The sequence below is a fragment of the Leptonotus elevatus genome, chromosome 8, assembly GCF_054856555.1.
Source record: "Leptonotus elevatus isolate MCC_2025b chromosome 8, RoL_Lele_1.0, whole genome shotgun sequence".
NCBI lineage: Eukaryota > Metazoa > Chordata > Actinopteri > Syngnathiformes > Syngnathidae > Leptonotus > Leptonotus elevatus.
In genome coordinates, this window is record NC_141246.1 from 12,548,761 (window position 1) to 12,572,465 (window position 23,705).

The following is a 23,705-nucleotide window of genomic DNA, read 5'->3' on the forward strand; positions in this document are numbered from 1 at the left end:
TGGATTTTTACCAGGGAATTTAATAAGCAATAGTCATACCGGATTAAAATTTCTGTAAAATGTCCATGATTTTGTTTTTTTCTTAAAAATGTCTCCACAAAAGAAGCATAGCGTGACAAAACAAAAAAGGGGAAAAATATAACAAGTTTAAGACCTACATACAATGAGCTTCAAATTATAACTACAGAGTGTTTATAACCTTCTAGGATGTCATGATAGTCCATGTGTCGGTAAAATGTAGATCTGTGTGACAGATTTAAGAAAAGGTCCATAAATGTCCAGGAGGAGCTCGGCAAGAGGAACATATACGATGGCATGGGAGGGTTTGAAGAAATCTGGCCCTTTCACTACAGGTATGGCTCCACTCTTTACCTTGGGAAGGAGGGAGATACAAAAAAAGAAAAAAGAAGAGTTTGTTCTTCCTGGGTATGTTTTCATTAGCCATCAACAATATATACCATTGAAAATTTTAGTTTAGTTGACATTTGCACACAACAATGTTAACCCGTCTCTGTTGAAGCCTTACCTCTGCAGTTCAATCTGTCGATTTGTCTCCTCGTCGTTCTGCTGCTTTGACATTTTGATGGGCTCTGCCGATGGGTTAGAGTTTGGGTCTGCTCCTCTCTTCTTGCCTCTTCCGGTCCCGCCGCCTGTTGGTGCCGTCTCTTTGCTTGCCAGTGCCGGAGAAGCAACCGTTCCCGTTTTGGGTGGCCGGCCACGCCGTTTAGTGGGCTGCGTTTCCGTTCCAGCATCGGTGGTTGTTGTGTTTGTGTTGTTCGTGTTCTTACTCTCCTCGATCTAGAACAGCGGGAACAAGATTAAGGCAGAGTGAATTTGCAGTATGTATGAGCTGTACTTGTGGCCAGCCAATTCCTCTAGCAGAGCGTACCTTCTTTACGTCTTCCTTCTTGATGACGGGGTTCTCATTATTTTCTTGCGTTTGACTCTCTGCGGGCTCTGTGGCTGTGATGGTTTTGCTGCAAGTTTAAAACCACATAAGATGAAGAGCAAATTGCTTTCACTACAGTGAACTAGTGTTCATCACAGGGATACATTCATGACCAGCCCTACAGTAGGTGAAAATCCATGATTAAGAACGCATTATAATTTGTTCCCCTATAGTTTTACCCCTCCCACACACTTTAAACACATTTATCCCTATTAAAACACACATTTTAAAGATGTATCTTTGAACACAAATGTATAGAAAATACTGTTCCCATTGTAGTGCGTGTCTTAGATACAATGGCTAGAAAAAGTCTACACACCCCTGTTTAAATGCCAGGTTTTTGTTATGAAAAAAAAAAAGGCATGATAAATTAGGCAAGATCATACTGGAGCGGCGAGGAATTGCTGCTGGTATTTCTTAACTTTCTTTCACCCTTGTGGGGAGGGGGGGGGGGGTAATATTTTAGAGAGAGGAAGTGATAATAATGTGGTTCCACAAGTGTGTTTACCCTCAGGACTGGTGATGTGACTGTTAACTCTTTGACTGCCATAAACGTTATAAAACGTTTAGCATAAACCTAGGGAAGGGCGCCGAGGACGTTAAAAGACGTCCCCTATGTTTTTTTTTTTTTTTTTCAAAAACGGGTGCAGGAAAGCCTTGGGCAGCTGTGCTGAAAGTATCAGGCTGATCTGATTAGTCAAAGACTCGTTTTGGCCCCTAGAGGGCAGCGATGACTCTCTTTGCACAAGGTTGGATGGGCCGCCCACCGTGGGCGTCAGTAGAAGACGTGAGGCGGAGCTAGAGTGTTGAGGAGACAATGGCTGATCCAAGCCACAATGGCTTGACCAAGCAACCGGTTACAAGCAGCTCAGCTTGAGCATTTTTTTCAAAGACGGAAAGCATCAATCAATACTAAAAAGCGCATTGATGTCAACGATGATGATGACAACGAGCTCTACGCCAAAGTTGGAAGCTTTGGCGTGACTGTTATGAACACGTAGTAAGCCTCACGGCTAAGCGCGGCTAGCGCGGCTAGCGCTGCTAAGGCCGGAAAACGCGCACAATAGCCGGCCGGGTACTTCTACACAATCGGACATTCGATCGGGCGATGGAGAGTTGGCATCGACCAATGCAGATTGATGATGATGATGAAGATGACTCCGAGCTCTACGCCAACGTGACTGTTATGAACACGTAGTAAGCCCCACCGGCAAAGCGCGGCTAGCGCGGCTAGCGCTGCTAAGGCCGGAAAACGCGGAGCTGCACAAGCGGACATTCGATCGGACAATGAAGAGTACCCCGAGTCCAATGCATATTCATCGGAGGAGCGGGTACAGTCTGATCACGGAGAAGACACTGTTTCTGGACTACGATGCCACCATGAATGGAGTGGATAAAATGGATCAGAACATCTCCTACCAACCCGGTATAGCAACTAAAGGACACGGGGAAGCGAGACGTAACACCACCGTAACGTAACCGTAGCATGATCCTGATATTAGACTTGATGACACACTGCAGTATATACTTGCTATTCCCCGGAAAAAAACGGCCGGCAAGAAAGTGGCGCACGCGAAGAGGCAATCTTGTGCAAATGCTGTTGCGTCTCCTTGCACGCAGGAGAGTGTTACAAAAAGAAAAACTGTCGTTGAAACATCCACATATTTGTAAATAGCACCACAGTTGCACACATTTGTAAATAGTTTGCCAAATTGTTGTCAAATTGTTACACTGTTGAATGTAAATAAACGTATTTTGCTATCAAAAAACACTTTTTCATTCTTGGTGGTAGTGTTTTATAGAAGTAAAGCACTATTTAGGTGTTTGTGGCATCATTCATGGACAAAAAGAAGTGTCAAATTCACTAGAATGCATGAAATAATATCGTTTCACTAAAAGCTTGATTTCTCCGTATTTTGGTCCAACACAGGCGAAATTGGGTCAAACTAACCATTTTCTATTGTTGATTACTAAAGAACGGAATAAGGTAGAAACAAACTCTTTTTTTCTGATGAAAGATGAAAGTCCAATCTTTCATTTGGTAGTACGTGTGTTTCCATAGTCCAAACAGAACATTTTCTGTGGACCTTGAAAATCAGTCAAAATGCTTAAATCGGCTGGCACTGGCGGCATCCCTTTTCTGAAAACGTCTGGCAGTCAAAGAGTTAAAAAATTAACCAATCACATTCAAACTCTAAATGGACGTCAGCACACTTGCCACTATTTCAAGTGCCTCTGATTAACCCCAAATTCGAAATCCAACTGTTTAAGAGGCAGGGTCTGGTGGGGTGACATCTGACCTTGGCGATTCGGCATGAGTGCGAGCTATGGGACACAGAAAAGTGTGCAAAGTGCGAGTGTGCTCATTATGTTTGTTTTACTGTTCTACCCAGCATAGCTTAAAAAGTGCTTCAGCAATTGTGGCTCTTCTTTTCCACATGCAAGGGCATACATGATGCAAGTATAATGGGGAAAAAAGTGGAGAGAAAAAAAAATCCCCATAAATCAGACTTCAACAATATGGCAGGGATTCATTCACGTGATAGACAGGCAGATAATTTAGAAGAAGAAGAAAAAAAGTCCCTGATGTAGCGTGAACAGTATAGCAAGGGAAAGCTACACAAGTTTGGTGTGTACCTGTTCTTGTTGACAGTGGAGGAGCTTAGAGGCGAGGGGTTAGTGCTGGTATTACTTGTATCGGTGACTGCCTGGGTCTTAAAGAGCTTCCTTCCCGGTACAGTAAGTGTCTTGTTGACCGTCACTAACACTGGAGCTTGTTTAGGCTGCAGAACAAGGACAATAGACAAGGTCGGCTAAAGTTAAGACTTGTTATAAACACAAATGACACCTAATGCCCACAAAATAAAGTATCCCTGCACAACTAATATTAAGGAGCTGGTGTACACTTTGAATCCTAGTAAAATGTTTGCACCTTGTGATAATTGTATTAAAAAAAAAGAAAAAAAAAGTAATATCATGCACAGCAGTGATTCTCAACTTGTAGATCTAGAACAGGTAGTAAGAAAAAACATACAGGGTGTTCTGTGTTTACAGTGGCATCAACAAACAACATTTTTAAGTTACAAACGGTGCAAACAACTATTGCCTACAAGTGTTTGTCAAAAATATTTTCAGCAATTGTCACCAACATGGCATTAGTGCAGGTTAGTGATAGAGCATGTAATTCTACATAAACACATGTCCCAATATAGAGGGCATCTTTGGGCCTATAATCAGCAGTTCATTTGCATCTTGAACAGGAAGTCACGTGCCTTTGACAACAAATGTCCCAATTCCGGCCAAAGCGGACTGCTGGTTTGTGAAAGAAACCATCTGCCGAATTAGAATTGTCCACTTGGATTAAAGGTGGAACGTCAACCACAAAGAGTTCTGTTGTCTCGATTCAATTGTGATTACACTGAAACACATTATGCTTTCATATATGTGGAGTGTTTTAGGCCTAACATTGATTGTAGCAAATGTTCTTACATAACTAAAGCAATGTTTTCAAACATTTACCTTTCCTGTGAGAAGCATTTGTCGCATTTCTCCCGACAAATAGTCTTTGTCATTTTTCAAGTCCTGATGAAAAATTAAAGAAAGGAAAGAAAACAGTATAAAATGAGTAATAAGGATCAATTCTGAAACGCACTAGTGAATCAGAATGAAACGCATGGGCATGTCACAACAAAATCAAAATGAGAATATTCAAAACGTGTAGAAATGACGGGTTATTTTATTGCCTTGTCTAGCGCTAGGTAGAATGTGGGGCATATAGTGGGCTCGCTTGGACAGTCCAGATGACATGCGGTGCTCTTGTTAGCGATGACGAAGAGAGCGACGTCACACACGATATACAGCTTCTGAAAATGCAACAAGCCATGAGGAAAGACTACAACATAACACATTTGTGACAACAGTACTTTCTGGTTCACATCTGTTGCCGCGTGTACCTCATTGGCTTTGGCGTCTTCAGGACATTGGGCATCTTTGGTCCGTTTGATGCTCTCCACCATTTTCCTCAGGAAGGCGTGACTGTTGTTCTCATTCTTGGTCATCAGCACCTCCAGCATGAACCACAGACACCTGAGTGCAACACAAACGAAAATATGGCTGTGTAGCACTCACTCGTAAGCAAACCACACAAAAATATATCACCCGCCACACACTCTTTAATGTCTTTGAGCTGTTCATATTCCTGCGGTTTTGTGAAATCTGGATCATGGGCCAGCAGATGGATCATGAAAGGAAGAACATACTCCGGAAGGAAGGTGACCATTTTGTCTGTGAAAAGAAAGCAATCACATCATTGATCCTAGTGATCTTCCAGACCATGTTAAGGACATGTGATCATGTTTACCCTGAGCGAGCGAGTTCTGCTTGATGTACTCCCGGCGCACTGAGATGTTCTTGAGTAGGCACTGTCGGGCGTGGGCGCGGCGCTCCTTCACTGGGTCCTTGGCACACAGGGCGAAAACAGCCAGGTACTCCAGTGGCAGGGAGAGTTTAGCTAGAGCCAAGTGCAACTTCTGAGCAAAGATCTGACGCACCTGGTAGCACTCGTCCTGCATGCAGAAGGAAACACATTTAACTGTATGCATTGGCACCTTGCATTCAGTGGCCTCTGTAAAAGTCATTAAGTGAACCAAGTTGAAGAAAAATGCACCATCTCTGCAAAGCACCCCACTAATAAATTTGCTAAATGCCAAATGAAGGACAGACTGACATTGATAACAAGGCCGCACAGCTGGAACTGTTCAGGCGTGATGATTTCATGGTAACAGGGCTCCTGGGCCAGCTTCATAATGGCACCACCTGCAGCCAGCCTTAGGCGAGACATGTCTGATTTACTGCAGGGAGAAAGAAATAGTAAGACAAAAACAACCTGTTAAAATCATTTTTAAACATTCACAAGAGAAGTGGTCCCCAACCACTGGGCTGTGGGACATTTAGTATCACACAAATAGATTGGAGGATGGAAAAATATATACAGTATATATTTGTCAGGCATATATGTCAGCATGGTGTTGACAAACGGGTTCCAATTCATGAAAAACCTGCACTATCATGAAATGGTTGGGGACCACTGCACTAGAGTCTTTCAAGGTTTCTAGAGAGCATGTTTCGGAATGCATAAATAAAGCAGACTGCATTGGTCCTCCACTGAAATTTAGCCATAAGTTTATTTACTGATGCAGATGGTCCTTTTTCTAACTCCGAGTTACCTGATCTTTTTTTGCTCTGTGAGGTCTCCCTCGCTAACCAGCATGGCTGACAGCAAGCGTAACGTGGAGTTTGCCGATTTAGATTGGTTGTTCTTCATTCCTAGTAACCAACGCACCAGCAGCTTGATGGCCTGGACCTGATGATCGGATGAACACAAATAATTAGGTGAATAGTGGGGTGCATGTACTGCTTTGACATGACTCTCTAAATGCACAAGACATATATCCCGCTTACACCTAAAATGTCTTACATATTCAATGAGATCAGCCTTAATGTAGAGCAATTGCATAACAACTTTTTTTAGTTCTTAAAATCTCAGCCAATTCAAAGACAACCCACTAAGATCCAATACAAGGGACATAATAAAAACACTGCCATGAGAAAACTAATGAATTATCCACTTTGACGTCCACTGTCAAAAGTATTTATGTATTCAGGATGTAACAAAAACGGCAATATCATGATATCGCAATATTAAAATTGTCATGATATCGTCGGCTTTGTGCCACAATATTAAAAGTAGCACATCTTTTTTTTTTTTTTTAAAGGTGAAGTTCTACTCCATTTGTCCAGCAGCCTCTGGTGTTTAGTTTATTCATGCAGTTTAATTTCAATTAGGCGCGTTTTGGCCACCTACGTTTAAGATCCACACTAATAGTCCTCAATATTGCTATTATTGTACGTTGTTTATATTCATTGATATTAATGTCACCTGTACTACTTGAACTACTGTTTATGTATAATTATTAACCTCAGCCAAGACATTTTCTTTTTTCAATTGCTCATGTTTTGTTATTTTGTATTTTTGCTCAACAGAAACCACACAAGCAAATGAATCAGTCCAAAGACAAAAGCTGGTGTGACTATTGCTCACAAGGAGAAAATTATGTTCTAACTTCTAAGCGAATATAATGTGGTTATTACGGCCATAAATCAGTCATACCAGCAAATATTTTTCAACATCTTCTTAAAAAGGCAATACTTTTTGCCTACTTTAACCAAACACAGTATTTCTTTGTCACTGCTGATATTTTGTACAAACCACACAATATTGTGTTCAATATGACCCATTTTTCTTTAAATCAGTAACACCCCCCCCCCCCCCCCCACACACACACATTATCGTGATGATTATCATATCGTGAGGTTCAGATCATAATTATATATGTATCTGTGTTTGTATATTAATACATCCCTATTAGGTGACACATATTTGATTGCGCCAAAACATCAGTATAAGACAATAAATGCTTTAAACTGTGTATGTGTGTGCGCAGGTCTCCTACCTTAGCCAGAACTTCAGGTGAAACTTCTTCATCAATGGTCCACAGCTTACCATTCTTGTTTCCCACCGACTAGACACACAGAAGCACAACACGCCATTTTTTTTTTTAAAAACATTAATACTACCTCTTTAAATCAATTACCCTAATCAACCATAGTAATTTGTGAGCACATTAGCACACACCCTGTCATTCATGAGCAGGTCTTTGACAATGAAGTTAGCTACTATAGACTTCATTGGTGAGGCAAACTGATCTGGTGCCAACATGGAGATGTGTCCCAACGACACAAGCGGCGTGATGAGCTGCTCAGGGACGTCTGCGTTTAGACTCCGCGACAGAGGCTGTAGGCATGGAGGACACATAGTACATCAAGATTTTATTTTATTTTTTCCTAGAAAACATCTCAAACATGGAGGGCTTGTTTTCAGTCCTTTACCTCAAAAATTTGAGCCAACTGCACTTCCTTGTTGTTGAAGATGGCGTGTATACAGTGCACAGCCTGCTTGGCCTGGTGAGGTGTCCCCCTCTTAGCTTTCTGATGTAGAATGGGAATTAAAGTCCTGGTGGATGCATAGAATCATTTATAGGTCAGGATGCAATTCAACATTGGCAAGTGTTCATTATGTCAACTGACACATACGATCTTATCTGTGGTAGTTCGGTCTCAATTTTCTGTCCGGTATTTCTGAATATCTGGATCGCTGCCTCGGCCACCTTGTCATCCTCCATTTTCAGACACTGGAGAAGAGACTCATAGGTTTCTGATGAGTGGAATGCTGTGGGGTGAGTGAACGACAGAACCTGAAAGGAGTAAACAAGAATGATTACATAACACTTAAGACAACTTTGCCTGTGAAAGAATGAAGATTGTTTCAAATCATCCAATATATGACAGATGATCAGTTTGCAATTGATCAAATTCTAAAAATGATATGGAATGACTTTATGACGGTATCACGTACCTTGAGTAGCTCCAAGCCTGAGCGGATAGCTGTATCGGGGGTAACACCCTCCTCATCGTCATCTGCTGTGCCTTCAATTGACTTGTTGAGAAGTTTTACCAAAGCACTAAAATAAACAGCCTTGGTTATCTTAAATCTGTTTTTCATTCTTCAGACTACAACGTAATAATATTCATTAAGTAATATTAAAAGATAATGCATTAAAAGCCACAGTGTTGTCTGCCCTAATGGTGTTTTTCCATAAAGCAAGAAAGGGTTAACCTTCAAACCTATCTGATACTGCAGTTACACCTTACAACCACATGGTGTCTCACTGAATGAGAAAAGCCAGTTGATGGTGTTACAAAATGGTAAACATGAGAATGAAGCTATTGAATCGGTTCCATTTTTGCCCACAGAGAATTTCACAAGAGATGACACAATCTTTTTTTTAAATAACTTTTTACACACCTGATGGCTTCAGAGTCGATGTGGACAGGGGCGATGCGTTCAAGCAGGAACTTAACCATCTCCAAAAAAGGGTTGGTCGGTTGTTTGGGAAACGTTAACTTCCGAGTGATCTCCCTCTGCACAGACAAACAAACAGTAATGGTGTTTTATTGGTGCACATTTGTCAGCTTCTATGTTAAGGCTAATATACCTACAAAACTGTAACAATCACACGTATGATAGTTTGACTGATTATGTGGTTATGTTTCGTATTCCTACAACTAGTGACATTCAAAAAGGTGGAGAGAATGGGAACATAATTAATTCATGTATTGGTTAGGTGTGGCTACAATTTACACTTGCTAAACTCATGTTCTAATTAAATCATTTGGAATTTCAAAATTCCAAGACTTCACAGATTTTTTCTCTCTGAGAAATATGCTACATTTCAGTAAATATACCTGTGTATTATAAATAAAAACATATACTTTAATTATTTTTCAAAGTCATGTGGTTATTTTAACACATTAATAGTTTAATGCTCACAATGTTTTTGTGTCTCAACATAAATTTTAAACCAAACACACACACTGAATGAAGTATGTGCTATTCTATTCATATGTGCGAGTGCAAGATATGCATCCAAGAAATTGCACCGCCCCCTTATTAGCGTGCTGCACAGCAATTGAAGTAAAAAATAAATACATTAAAATTATAACACGTGCAAAACCCGCATGAAACCACATGAAGGCTGACCGTCTCGTCCGTGTTGTCAGAAGTTCAGTGCAACTTAATGATAGGCTACTTGGGGGCTGCAGAAGGGTCATTCGTCAGCGGGCTGGACAGACAGCCTGTCAATCAGGTAATGGAGGCGGGATGTTTTCCCGAGACGTTTGCTCTCACACAAACTGTGCTCGACACGGCATAAAACATTTGGTTTGATTTGCAGTAATTAGTTAGGGAATCAACTCATTTACTAATTTAGAAAATATCATGACTGTGACATGACATGAAATACTATTATGTAAACAATACTTAATTTTTTTTTTTTATATACTTTGTAATACCTGGAAATTGACCAAATTTATTTCCATACTTGTGTAGGAACCCTGCCATGCCTTTTGTACACCGGTACGACTTGCAAAATAGCAAGCAATTATTTATGTGTAAAATGCAGCACTCCGTGTTCTCTCACCACACAGATCTCTGCCTGTTTGCAAGAGCATGCTGGACTGATGAGAATATCGAGTTGGGCTCTTAGCTTCTCATCTTCACCAAGAACCTGGTTGAACTTTTTCATGAAATCTTGAGCTTTGCCCGCATCTGGAAGGTTCTCTGAAAATGTACAAACGAAAAATAGTGTTGATTTATTTTGCAATCACTGACTATGATAAAAACAACAGTTATTAAGTAAGATGGGTTACTGACTTGCAATATTCATCAGCTTCCCAAACATGGCAGTGCTATTGGCCTCAGACTAAAGGAGAGAGGAAAATATGGTTACCAGTACACATTACATCTACATAAAAGCAAGAAAAATATATTTTGAGTCAACAAACCACAGGCAGTTTGTGAAGGTCAAGCAGCTCTTTAACAAGGCCCCTCAGCATATTCTGACACTTCCACATCTCATTCAAAGCCCTAGGAGGAATAAGCAAGGACAAGTGAGCCACAATGCTTTACTATAGCCTTTGCTTTGCTCAGTCATTTAAATTTAACGATGGCTAGCGTGTAATATTTTGCAATAATAAAATAATTTGTATTATTATGATTAACCTGACATCGTAGGAACAGAAGGATTGTTGTTAACAAAAAAACTCCCTTTAGTTTTATTGTAACTATTTATTTTAACAATTTGAGAGAATGCTAAAATGGTACAACTTTAACCTTGATACTAGGGCTGGGAATCTTTAAATATCTCACGATTCGATTCCGATTTTTGGGTCTTTTGATTTAAAAATGATTTGATTGACAATGATTTTTGCTTCAATCTATAGATTTGCAAGGAATTGTAATGATCTACTCCAGTCTGACTCGCTAATGCTAATTAGCGCGCTACTCGCGACACTTATCACTCAAAAGAACGGCTCCACACTGCAAAAAAAACAATTTTTATTGGAATAACTTGATCGTGACTTTTTCCTTCTACTCTCTTATGTGGCTACAACTTAACAGTGTATTAGACCGCGTGGAACCACACTGCCCCTAAGTGGCCAAATTGGGTAAAACATGAACAGTGCTCCAAATAAAGGCGCACACAGACAAAGGCAAGACAGTATAAAATAATTTAAATAAAATCGATTCTGAATCGTACAAAATGAGAATCACGGTTCTTATGAGAATCTATTTTTTGGCACACCCCTACTTGATACTAAATATTTATTATGGTGACAGTTTGAATTGTTATTGTTCCAAAATATGGAACAATTATCAGGCCAATATTGAGATTTATGGTGAACGGGTAGTGTTAGATCTTTAAGTTTCCACTGTACTTTGTCCAGTAAACACAAACGTAACAATAATGGATGTAAGATTACTGACTTGACAGCATTGGTATCCAGGCAGGCATACAGGTAATAGAGACACTTCATCTTCTCTTCCGTTTCAAGGCTGTGGGGGACCATGAACTGGGCAAAAATCTTTTCCACTAATAACCTTCAGAACAGAAAACAAGAGCTTCGATGGATGAACTGAAGAGTCCTTGTTATATTTCACACAAAACAAGATTGTGATATGCATTTTAAAATAAATCTCATCTTCTTGATTAACAAGTCATCCTACATTACAGATTGTTACATACATTTTAAATTTAATTTACATGCTTTCTTACTTGTCATCAATGCTGTTCTGGTAGTAGATGTGCAACAGTTTGTCTTTGATCCAGCTGATCATCAGGGCAGACTCCTTTCCCGCCTCATGGTGCAAACAGTATTTTTTATAAAGCTGAGCCAGGCCCATCATTGCCTCCTTGCGCACTCGCCACTGTTAGGAGCAAACCATACATGAGGAAAAATGTTCATTGTACTCCGTTTCATGTTCATTCATGTGTTGAGGGATAATGTGACTTTGCCTTCTGACATTGTTGTACATGCTTACAACATACATGTCACACTGCTGCATTTATCTCACCCTCTTGTCCAGCGTCCTCTCTCTTACGAAGCCCAATAGTTGGTCATTGACCAAATTAAGATCTTTTTTCCCAGCATTGATGATAGTGACTATGACATCATGACGAATAGCTTCCTCTGGGTCGTGCGAACGCACTTTCAAAAACTCTAAATGAAGAGTTTGGAGAATGTATGTGAGAAGTAGATTGAATGAGGAGAAAACCAACGTAAGCAACTGTGTATGTAAAGAACACGTCAACGCATTTGCAAACCTGTAAGGTCTCTGGCTAAGTCTGGGTGGTTCATGAGACAGTGGCTGGCAAACTTCACACACTCTAACCTCACCGGAACATGGATGTCATTGAACCTGGAGTGACAACATAAGTTACTCATTAATTAATTTTAAGTGAATGAAGAGAGAGAATGTAGATGGCTAAATGTTTGACTTGGCATCTTTTCCAATACAGTGGCATTTTCGTTCAGAGCAGCAACTGCAACAACAACTCCAGACATGGTCACGATAAAACGTACTTTTGGGAAAACTTTGAACCACATTGATTCTCATGCCCACATAAGTATATTATCAAAGAATATACATTTAACTTTAATGACTGCTTCCTAGGCTTACGGCATGGCTAATATGACTACTATGACAAAAACAAAAAATAAATCACTGCCGCTGTCTGTTGCATTAGATTGCATAAACCTGTGTTTTACAAAGCACCTCAAATTATAATGTGTCAAATACATTACATTACAGACTTGTAATTTACACTTTCCCCTAGAAACAATTTAGTTGCATGACCTATGTCTACACAGGGTCCTCGCAACTCACCGTCCTAAGAAGCACTGCCACAGAGGTCTGTTATGTGAGGCCAGCTCCGAGTCTTTGGCCCCAAACAACTTAGCTAGCAAGCGTACAACAGCCAAACGCTCTTCTCCGTCATTGCTCTGCAAATATCAAAAACACCTATGTTGTGTTACATTGATTCATACTTTATCTAAAACAGCATATTACTAGACAAAGGGAAATTCGGAATGACTGGATGCTGTACCAACATCTGTCATTCTTTCAAGAAATGCATCAAGTGAACTTATGAAGTGAAAGTTAAGGTTTTGTGCGTGTGTCATTAACCTTGAGTTTGAATTCCAGCTGTGGCATAACAGAGGTAAGCAGCAAAGGATCAATGGCAAAGAGCTCTTGGATGAGGTCGAAGACATGCTCCGACAGGTCACTGACAGAGGATTTTCCCATCACTAAAACCTGATTAAAGAACTGAAGAAGAAAAACAACAAAATGATAAAATACATTTTTTACTTAAGAGAAGAATAAAACAATAAGACAGACATTAAGTATTAAGTACATGCAGCCACATACATTTGCAATGCATGTTTCTATGGTCTGGACGGTTCTCTTCAAGATAGTCTTTGCAAGATCGTACGCTTGTTTGTTCAGGTTCTGTACCAAAAAAAAAAGTTACATATTGGTGAACATTACACAACATTGCCGTTTGCTTCTCATTAATAAATAAATCAAAAATTTAGAATGAATGAAGACGTTGAAATATTCATAGTATAACTTTAAGTCCAAGTTCTCACCTTGTGAGCAGGGATGAGGTTTATGAGGATGCTATCTAACAGTTCCTGCGTGACTCCATCTCCCTCCATGATGATGGAACACATCAGGTCCATCATGTGCAGCTGCACTTTCTGATTGTGGCTGTTACTACAGTGAGGAGAGAGGAAGACGGACATGGTTGTGTGGCCACAAATAAACTGTCTTGGAAATTACACAAAAAATATTACATACAGTGCAGTTAGCATTGGTGCCTAGCATACACTGGTACAAGGAAAATGGGGGGTGGGTATACAATATTATATGAATGAGTAGATTTCTTACTTGATCACAGAGAAGAGGGTCTTGAAAAGCTGGGTGAAGATCTCATTACAATCCTCAAGTTCAAAGCATATGTTATATGATTTAACCCACGCCAAATTCTACAAGGACAGAGAAGAAATCAATAAACATTTATGTATTTTAGTCTGTGCCCATTATGAACAACATATTTCAGCATCACCTCCAGAAGGTAAAAGTATCTGTTAAACTGAGGGCTTTTGGTGTCTTCCAGTCCCTTCAGCTGTCTGGTGATGAAGAGGAAGATGTCCTGCAGACAGAAGCACAAATCGCTTAAGCCAAAAATTCTCAAATTATTTTTATTGTATTGTGCAATATTTTAACCAGTGTCAACTGCGGGATCCTTGCCTTGAGTTTGTCATGCGAGGTGTAGGGGGCTTCAGGGGCATAGATCCTGAAGATGTCAGCCAGACAGCATGCGACGAGTAGCCGCACATCTTTATTGGGGTTCCTGAGGAAGAACTCTGAGGCAAGGTGAAGTGCTAGGCCAAGATACTGCTGTTTCTCCTCTTCAGAATCTTGATCCATGTCCATGTAGGTTTTCACTACCATCTGTGCAGCACAGCAATAGTGAGAAAATGTGAGGCAGAATTTTTTATTATGCTTCAGTACCAGGGCCCCATTAGGGGTGTTTTTTTCATGGTTGTGGAATAGGATGTATAAAAACAACAACAACAACATATGTATCATATTTTTTACTAATGAAAAATTACGGTAAATGTTTTTTTTTTATATCACTTTTCATACATAAAAATGCAACTCAAAGTGTGGTGTAATTAAAACATCCACAGTACACTATAAAAAAGAAAATCCAACCCCAACCCCCAGACACAGACGCACGCACGCACACAAATTTCTGGACTATAAGCCGCGCTAGCTAAATTTGGGGAATACCCGAATTTGTTCCACATATAAGCCACATCCGACTGTAAGCCGCAGGTATTTTAATGTTACAGCACCGGGTTCCCGCTACTTTCTTTTCGATAATGAGGGCACAAATTGTATCGCTCTCGTTCTGTCTCTCCTACTGTATTTGGGCTCACTTGGTTTGTTTTGCTTTGTTTGACGCTCTTGCACATCCTTTATAGTGTGCCACCTTGTGATATGATGGATAAGCCACACCTTTGTATTAGCCGCAGGGGTTGAATGCAAGTGAAAAAGGAAGTGGCTTATAGTCCAGAAATTACTGTATGTAAAACGACATGGCAGGGGCACAGAGAAACCATGTGAGGAAAAGCTCATCCACTAAGAGGAATGACAGCCCACGGCCACATGGAGCGGTGCCATCCCACTGTTTTAGCGGAAGACATTTCTCATGCCAGCCACAAAGAAAGTCCCATTGAAAAATGCAAAAATGTTGCCAGAAATTACCCGGCTAAAACGATTTGTGATTTCACCATGGAAATATTGTCCACTTGACAATCAACCCTTTACCCTTTGAGGACACTGGATTTTGTCAGTTAATAAACCACTTGGCGGTATGGTTTGTACTTTGAGCCGCCACTATGTTTGGATGTACTGTATAGTCTCCTCCAAAATATTGGAATGGCAAGGTAAATCCTGACGACATTTGGGTTTCATATTGAAATGTTGACTATGAGACAAAAGTCTCAATATGCAATAAATAAATTAATTGCACAATAATAAATGAACTCAATAAGTTTTCTGAGTGCGATAATTCTCAGCCATGTACGTGCGTGTTTGTTTACATATGTCAACAACAGCCGCGCTGGTCCGTTGCTTCACTCTGTCAGTCACTGGGTAAAGCGGCTTTTTTTCTTTCTATTCATTCACCCACGCGCGCACACACGCACGCACACACACACACACACAGAAGTCTACCGGGCGGGTAAGCGAACCCACAGCACCACTTGGCCACCTGTAAACCCGGAGCCCGTAAAGCGGCTTTTAAAACCAGTGTAAACATTTTGGTTCGCATGTGTCCCATCGGGTCTTCATAAGCACACGCAATTCTCTTTCTCATTTGTGAGCCGTGGGGTTAGCACTGCTAATAGCCATGTGAATCAGTGTGATACAGGCTTTTTAACAAAGACACTGGATGGCTAATAAGTTAACATTCCTGTCATGACTGACTACTAAACCGTGCTTAACGTATTGAGGAGTGAATTTTCTTGCCACGCACTCTTGGGAGGCGGTGTCGTACCAAAGTAGCTACCCCTGAAAAAAATCTGCATCCCCCGCGTACGCATCAAGGCAGGCGTGTTTTTAAGTTTTAGAAACAAGATTTTGTAACAAGCAAAATAATATTTATCGCAGATAAACAAAAAAGCAAGAACAAATAAACAAAAAAGCAAGAACACGCTTGCATTCTGCAATGACCACGTACGCAGTAGGAAATCTAAGCATACATAGTAAAAGCTCAAACGATTGATGAATGTTGATGTTTTTTTTGGTTTTCTTCCACATTTTTGAAGTTTAAGGTTATGGTTAGGTACAAGGAACATGTTTGAAAAATCACCACTTTTATGTGGTAAAAGTCATAGGATCCCGCGGCAGTGGATACAAACCACCCCAGCACAATAGCGGCCAATAGAGCCCCTGAATAGTAGGGAGGGACAGGGATCATTTGGAAATAATACGGACAAATGGAGCTGGTCATGTGTGGGAATTCGTTGGATTTATGTATTATACCATTATCATTATATTAGTTGAAAAATTATATGAAAACCGCAATATTATTGTTTATCGCAATAATTTCTGGGGCAATTTATCGGCAAGCAAAATTTCTTATCATGACAGGCCTAGACAAAAGTTTACAATTCCAGCATTTATTTCATGGTATTTGCATCATCTTGCTATTTTTTCAAGTGAGCAATAGTATTGGAAAGTCATTATTAAATTTACTTTGTGAATTAAATTTAATATTTGGCGGTTAAACTGTGACAAAATAAGGGTGAGTATAACATTGATTATCAAACACATTATGGAGTTACACGCACACTAAAGGCAATGCAAGACAGCTATCATGCATTTGAGAGACTGTAGTAGTATGAGAGAGCAAACAAGGCAGACACACAAGGCATTTGAGGGAGCGGGGGATGGGCAAACAGAGCGCACAGCACCACTTGTACGCCTTTTAGCACAAGCAGTCACAAGCTGCCTGCTGCCAACACGGAGGAATTATGTGGGCACTGGGGGAATGTATTCTACAAATTGTACACCTCTATCTAAGATATACAGCCAGGATATTGCACATTTTTTATATGGCTGCACTAGATGTACAATACAAAAGAGAAAGAAAAGAAATGATGCTTTCAAGTTTGTTTACAGTGCATGTTACAATGTTCTCTAGAGTTCATTCAAGGTAAAGTAAAACCCTTGTCTGATCTCCAACAACCTGTTTTTCCAACCAGGACCAATTCTATCCCTGCATCGAACCTAGCACTCTTCTGCTCTTTCTTTTATGGACGATGTCTTTTTTCCACAACATATTGAATTAAGTTCAACTCATAAAATAAAACCACAAATGGGAGTTAAAACACATTTTCTAGCAAGGGTGCGGCCATAACTGTATTCACATACATAATAGAACGAGAATATAATACCATTAATGTACAGTTGTATTATTACATCAATTTTACTTCCGAGTGTGCCTGAATGTCAACAAAAACACGCAAAGATGACCAACACATTGCTAAACAAGCCAACTTAATCAGAAGGTATTCTTTTAGTCTTTTTCATAACCCCAAAAAAATGTTTTGCTGGGAAAATTGCTGAATACCGCTATATAGCGGATGTCTGTGATCACTAATACACTAAATGTCTATTACTCTCAAATATTGTGAAATGTAATCTGTTATAGTGTCAGTGAGCCTGTTTCCGTTGCTCGGATAATCCATCCACCTCACTCCTTTTAAGACAACTTCACATCATGATGCATCCTCCCCAAAAAAAGGGTGTGACCAAATCCTGTGCTGGCGTGACTGAACTGAAGAAGTTGGTCACAGGTCACACCAGTGCTAAAGTTGGTGTAGCGCCCTGGAAAGGCCAAAATGTGTACAGACGTTTTACTGAATTGGGGGATCCAGGGGTGTGACCACCATTTGGCTCACACAGTCCAACACATCTCCTTTGCATACATTCGGTCAGTTGTAATGTACACCACTCATCCACAACCATCATCTCATTTTGCAGCATGATCATGCATGAGCCCATACTGCAAGAGGTCTTTACAACATTCCTGGAGGCTGATAACAGACCAGTTCTTGCATGGCCAGCATACTAACTGGTCATGTTTGGGATGCTCTGGATTATTTTATAGGAAGACAACGTGCTTCAGTTCCTGCCAATATCCAGCAATTTCACATTGCCATTGAAGAGGAGTGGACCAGCATTTGACAGGTCAAAATCAACCACCTAATCAACTGCATGCACGAGACACGGTGGTAAAATAATCATGCTGCCGAAACAGCATCTTGATATGCCACATCTGTGAGGTGGATGGATTATCTCAGCAAAGAAGAAGTGCCCACTGACACAGATTTAGATCTGTGAACAATATTTGACAGAAATATATATTATGTTTACAAAAAGTCATATTTGAGGTTCATCTTACAAAGAATAAGCAAAAACTTATATTTTTGCTCAGTGTGTAAATACAGCAGTAACTTACACCTTACAGCATTATCATATATACAACATATATACTAAGTAAAAGTACTGTAAGTAAACTACTGAGCTTTCATTGTGTAAATTGTGAAAGGTATGAAAAACCACAATCAGGATTATTAAAGCACTCACGAGTTAAACTAGGTCAACAAAGTATCAGCAAGAACAATTACCGGTTTGACTGTTTACTGTGGTTTTATAAAGTCAAGGTTTCAACCGCTAATACTGGTTGTCTAATACAATTGGCTGCTTGCAAAGTTGAGAAAACAAGCAGTGTCTTTGAAGTTAATTGATGGAATTTACCCTCCACCCCCTTCTTTCTACTTTAGCAGAGAGGGGAAGGGATGGGTGAGTTACACACAGTGGAGCCGCCTCTTATTCCTCTGTGCATAGTCTCAAAAATAAATAAAAAGGTTCCATCAGGTAGGCTTACTAGGTAGCCCCAAGGACAGCATGAGTAGCCCATGGGTCTGTTCTAAAAATAGCTCACCGTTGATTGGACATTGTAACTTACAAAAAATGATTAAGATAGAAGAAGGTAACACTTATTTATTTTAGTTTCTTCTGTACCAAATAGTGTTGTCACAATACCAACATTTTGGTATCGGTTCCGGTACCTGCATGTAGTTTGATGCTTTTCGGTACTTTTTCCCAAATCAAAAGATAACTTAAAAATAAAAAATAAAGTAACTAAAGACTTTATTTTTCTTCAAATTTTTTTTTGTCTTTAATTATAATTTTATATATATATATATATATATATATATATATATATATATATATATATATATGAGAGGAGACAGATAGAATGTCGGGTGGGGCGAGCGACACTGCCACTTGTTTGCTATATGCCAACTTCTTGGGCTAGTTATGAATCTGGGTAGGGCTGGGCGATTATGCCTAAAAATAAAATCTCAGATTTTTTAACAAAAAAATATTTACGATTTTTTGCTGATTTTATAGTATTATTATTATAATATATATATATATATATATATATATATATATATATATATAAATAATTTTTTTTTTTTTTTACATAAACCAAGAACCTAAAAAGTTTTGCTTTTATTTCATTAGTTGACAAAAGTAACCATATTTCTTCTCTTGGAATCAGAGTGCAAAACTTCTACCTTGAATCAAATAATTCTGGAAATGTAAATCTATGTGTTGATAAAGTAGAAAAGTAAAACTTTGTTTTTGCCAACTTTGTTTTAAAAGCTAAACAGTGCTTCTTGTGTCCCTCAATATGACACAAATAAAAATCACATTTTGGCTTTAATGTAGGAACCGAGCTTGTCATCCCCTCCAATTGTCTGCTGATTTTACATGTACAGGTACTGTTATGTAAATTGAGGTGGCTGTTTTGCCATGACTGCAAATTCCCTGTTAGCGTTATTTGATTGGCCAGTCCCCGGAGTAAGAAAGTCTTGGTCTGCCATAAAGCGGCTATTTTACCGTGATTAGCCCGCTTCACCAAGTTAACCCCTTCTATAGATCTCCTTTCACTTTTCAATTTGTTTTGTCACTGAAAATAGGCTGTTATCAGCCCACTACACTACACTACATTTCATAAGGATTTTATGTCGCAGACGACGCAGAGGCTGATAAATGTCACAGCGAGTGAAAGTAAGCTTGTCTTTCAGACCGGTAGGTGCTTGCAAGGCGAGTCCGTCTTGACGAGATAGCATACATGTTGCGTGTCCGCTTTGGTGATCGCTCTTATTGTGCCCCTTTGTGGTCTTACGTGCTGTGCTTCCTTGTGTAAATGACTCCTCCACGGTAACATAGTAAACATTTTTTTTTTTTGCGGGAGTTTGTTTGCTGCTGTTAAGTTCCTCCCGTATGGAGTGTGCGATGACACGACTGGCAGTCTGGCAGAGCTAAAGCTACGGAAGCCCACGGGGGGCGAAAGCCGCGGCGCAACGAAAGGGGGAAAAACATCAATGGTATAATTTTTTTTGGATCGTCCACAACAAAACACTCAAATTAAAATAATTTAAAAAAAAATGTATTTATCGCCCATCCCCAAGTCTGGGTAAGATCACTTGGCGAGCAGCGGCTGCAAGTACCGGTCCCATGCAAAGCACAGTAGTATAATTTTAAATGATGCAGTACCCCGATACCAAATTAGTACCGGTTAACCGTGCATCCCCAATACCAAATAGGGTTTTTCCTGTGTACAAAATTCAGAGTCAGCCACCTTATTTGCTCGCCACCTCCAGCCTGAGTGACTGATAATGAATGAATTCTCTAACATGATAAGAGTCATATTCTTATTGGAATTACTATTCTTATTACTGAAACATGGAATTTGTATATGTTGCCAGTAAAAAATGAAAGTGAGTCAGTTGAATTTACAGAATACATGCACATCATGGTACATGGTCAGGATTAGGGATGTTCGACCACTTTTTCCCGACCGATACTCAACTCTTGAGTAGTCACCGCTACTGATACCAAATACCGATACCACTAGTAAATAAAATTCCCCACCCATAAATGACAGATGATTTTAAAGATTTCAAAAAAATACCTATATATATCCCAATATATTATTTTTCTTAAAATTGCATGAGGTTAATGGCAACTATGTATTCATATAATTTCTAATTTATTGTCCCTGATCATAAAATGGCCATAGGAGGGTGGCCGCTAATGGTGTCTGTCACCGTCGTGAGTACCGTTATCTTAAAATAAGACTGGTATTGGAACTGATACCTGGTATCGGTAGTCACCCATCATAATCAGGACGATACCACCTCTGCCTCAATTTGAGGCGGGAAAACCCCGCATATATTTTGTTTAAAAAGCGGTTAGGAAAATAAATGAATGAATTATTGAATAAATTATTAAAATAGATTGCATTAAATGGGAAAACCACTGTATTTACCATCATCGGGGAAAAAAATTCATTTTACAACTATAATTTTAATACTCATATTTTATTATCAAAAATACTATTTTTGCTCACAGTTATCATAAAGCCAGAATTGAATATCGGCCCACGCCTAAATAATTGGCTATGGTTGGTGTATTCTGCTGGTTGAGCAGCTTTAATCATCTCATTTGTTATTTGTACACTACTACTGACTGGTGACCAATCAGGAGCAGTGTGTTGTGTGTGTGTGTGTGTGTGGTGGGATACCCCACTGTCACACAACCTCGGCTTGGCATGGGCTCCATTTACCCATAATCCTAATACGAACCAGTGTTATGGAAAGTAGACGGACGGATGTTTGTTTGTCTTTTGTGGGATGCTTGTATATTTCCCATGTTTAAAAGAGTTTCACAGTCCTAACCACCCATCCTCATACTGTTTGTCCTCATTAGTGTCATGGGTGAGCTGGAGCATAACTCAGCAGATGTTAGACAAGAGGTGGAGTATACCTTGGACTGGTGGCCAGAAAAACATTTTGTGGCAATTAACCACGTAATCATAACAACATGATTGAAGTTCTTGCAAATCCATTTGAACTGGGCTGTCACACAACTCTAACAATAGAGAAAATGTGTTACATTGCTGGCTTTTTTTTGTGTTAATTTATGAAATGAGGTATGGTCCTCATAGGCTTGATAGGAAAAACAGGTTTTCCACTCTTGTACGGGTTTGTACAATTAGAAGTGAGTTTTGTCTTAGTGCCAGAGGCCAAACAAGGCAAAGAACAGTCAGAGCATGAAAATCAAAATACATGACGTGCTTACCTTCAACCGTTTGACCACTTCATCGTTGCTAATTTTGTCCGTAATATCTTTGACTCCAGGAGGATAGTAGATCTTCCCATCGCCCGCCGGTTTCTGCTGTTGCGGGAACTCCATGCTGGTCGACGTCTGAACCAAGCGGTCTTCTACTGGCCTCTATGGGCCGGAAAACAAAAGTTCAACAGCGCCATGCTACCACACTTGCCCCCCAAAAAACTCGTTTTGAGCACTACTTCACTCTCTAATGGGTTTAATTCCCAACGCACGCAGCTGGTATGGCGTGGTACTGTTTAAGACTGGGGGATGACGAATAGTTTGAAGTTACAAAGGCAACATTCACACAGCTATATGCATATATTATTATCTTAAAAGCTAATTCCCAGCTGTAGCTCAATCCAAGGTTTCCGTAAATACAACTAAAAGCATAATCAATCTAATTAGAGCAGCACATTTACTACAACAGTCCCATCCCGGCGGGCTGGGAAACACGTGAAATAGCCTATGCAAGTCGCCTGTATTGACTCCTGTCACACGGGTTATCAAATGAGCTAGCAGGGGAGTTATGGAGCAAAACAGCATTGGCATTTAGCGGGAAGCACGGTTAGCTGCTAACAGCTAGTAGCTGCTACATACAGCGCGTTAGCCTACTAGCTGGCTGCTTGCTAGTGTTAGGCCGCAAACTATTCAGATACCCATCACATCTCCCTCCACAGACAACCACAACGGAAGTCAAGTATGCTTTCGCCTAAGCAGAAAACATCCACACCGGCGGTTAGATCCCGACGTTTCCAACAAATGCAACAACTTTAGTAAGTTTAAACATGGAGCAAATTTACTTGCGGCTGTCTTTTTGGACTTCAACGTATCTGCCTCTAGTTAACATGCGAAGGGCTGCTACCGTTGCCCTGAGATCTCTAACACTAGTAACTTGCTTCCACGGACGATTCTAAGCACCCGGGGCAAAAATGCTACACGCAGATGTTTCCAAACAGCGCGAGTATAATCACAATTGAATTGCACAGCATCCGTTTGCTGGTATTTACCTCTCGAGTGGGCCGATTTAATTCATTAGTCTGACACAGGTTGGGTTTAGTTTTCCGCACAAAGCTCTATCCTTTCAGTCTCTGTGCTATTACTAGTGTGGGACGGCTGAGTGTAGAGCGCCCCCCTTTGGCTTCAGTCAACATTACAGTTCCAAATACCTGGCAGAACACCGAGTAGGTCAATATTTTCAGTTGTTCTTGAGCCAAGGCATACGATTTTACATTTGAAGGATACATCTTATGTCCATCCCACCACCAAACGAAAATGTCAACAAAATGACTATACAGGTATTTTATATGCATTCTGAGTTCTGACATCTAATGAGAGATGTTCATTTTTCTGCCTGTTACTCCACGTTGTTGGCACAGACACAGATAGTCAAGTCATGGATGGATGGATGGATGGATAGATAAATAGATAGATAGATGGATGGATAGATGTTTTGTGGTAGGGCAT

At 40.0% G+C, this 23,705-nt stretch overlaps 2 protein-coding genes across 3 annotated transcripts in view; one reads left to right on the top strand and one right to left on the bottom strand.

Moving 5' to 3' along the window:
• Positions 1-23,361, bottom strand: pds5a (PDS5 cohesin associated factor A). 2 transcript variants are annotated; one of them, XM_086082276.1, is made up of 33 exons: positions 23,249-23,361; positions 22,209-22,361; positions 14,223-14,426; positions 14,038-14,124; positions 13,860-13,957; positions 13,559-13,685; positions 13,338-13,418; positions 13,095-13,235; positions 12,795-12,910; positions 12,232-12,326; positions 11,982-12,127; positions 11,683-11,834; positions 11,394-11,507; positions 10,412-10,493; positions 10,281-10,329; positions 10,048-10,187; positions 8,874-8,989; positions 8,424-8,529; positions 8,102-8,262; positions 7,898-8,021; positions 7,644-7,802; positions 7,462-7,530; positions 6,175-6,311; positions 5,676-5,799; positions 5,310-5,514; positions 5,119-5,233; positions 4,903-5,035; positions 4,693-4,812; positions 4,469-4,531; positions 3,587-3,732; positions 890-977; positions 527-798; positions 1-372 (listed from the first exon to the last, which is right to left on the bottom strand). In XM_086082276.1, exons 2-33 carry the CDS (start codon positions 22,320-22,322, stop codon positions 369-371), a joined length of 3,888 nt encoding a protein of 1,295 aa, XP_085938402.1. In that variant the 5' UTR covers positions 22,323-22,361; positions 23,249-23,361; the 3' UTR covers positions 1-368. The 2 variants fall into 2 exon arrangements, with proteins under 2 accessions (XP_085938402.1, XP_085938403.1); XM_086082277.1 differs by lacking the exon at positions 1-372 and having other exon boundaries at positions 523-798.
• n4bp2 (NEDD4 binding protein 2) overlaps positions 22,888-23,705 on the top strand; it is a 16,123-nt gene continuing 15,305 nt past the window's right edge. The window contains exon 1 of the mRNA XM_086082273.1: positions 22,888-23,014. The gene's annotated coding sequence lies outside the window, so the exon portion shown is untranslated. The remainder of the gene's footprint in view (positions 23,015-23,705) is intronic.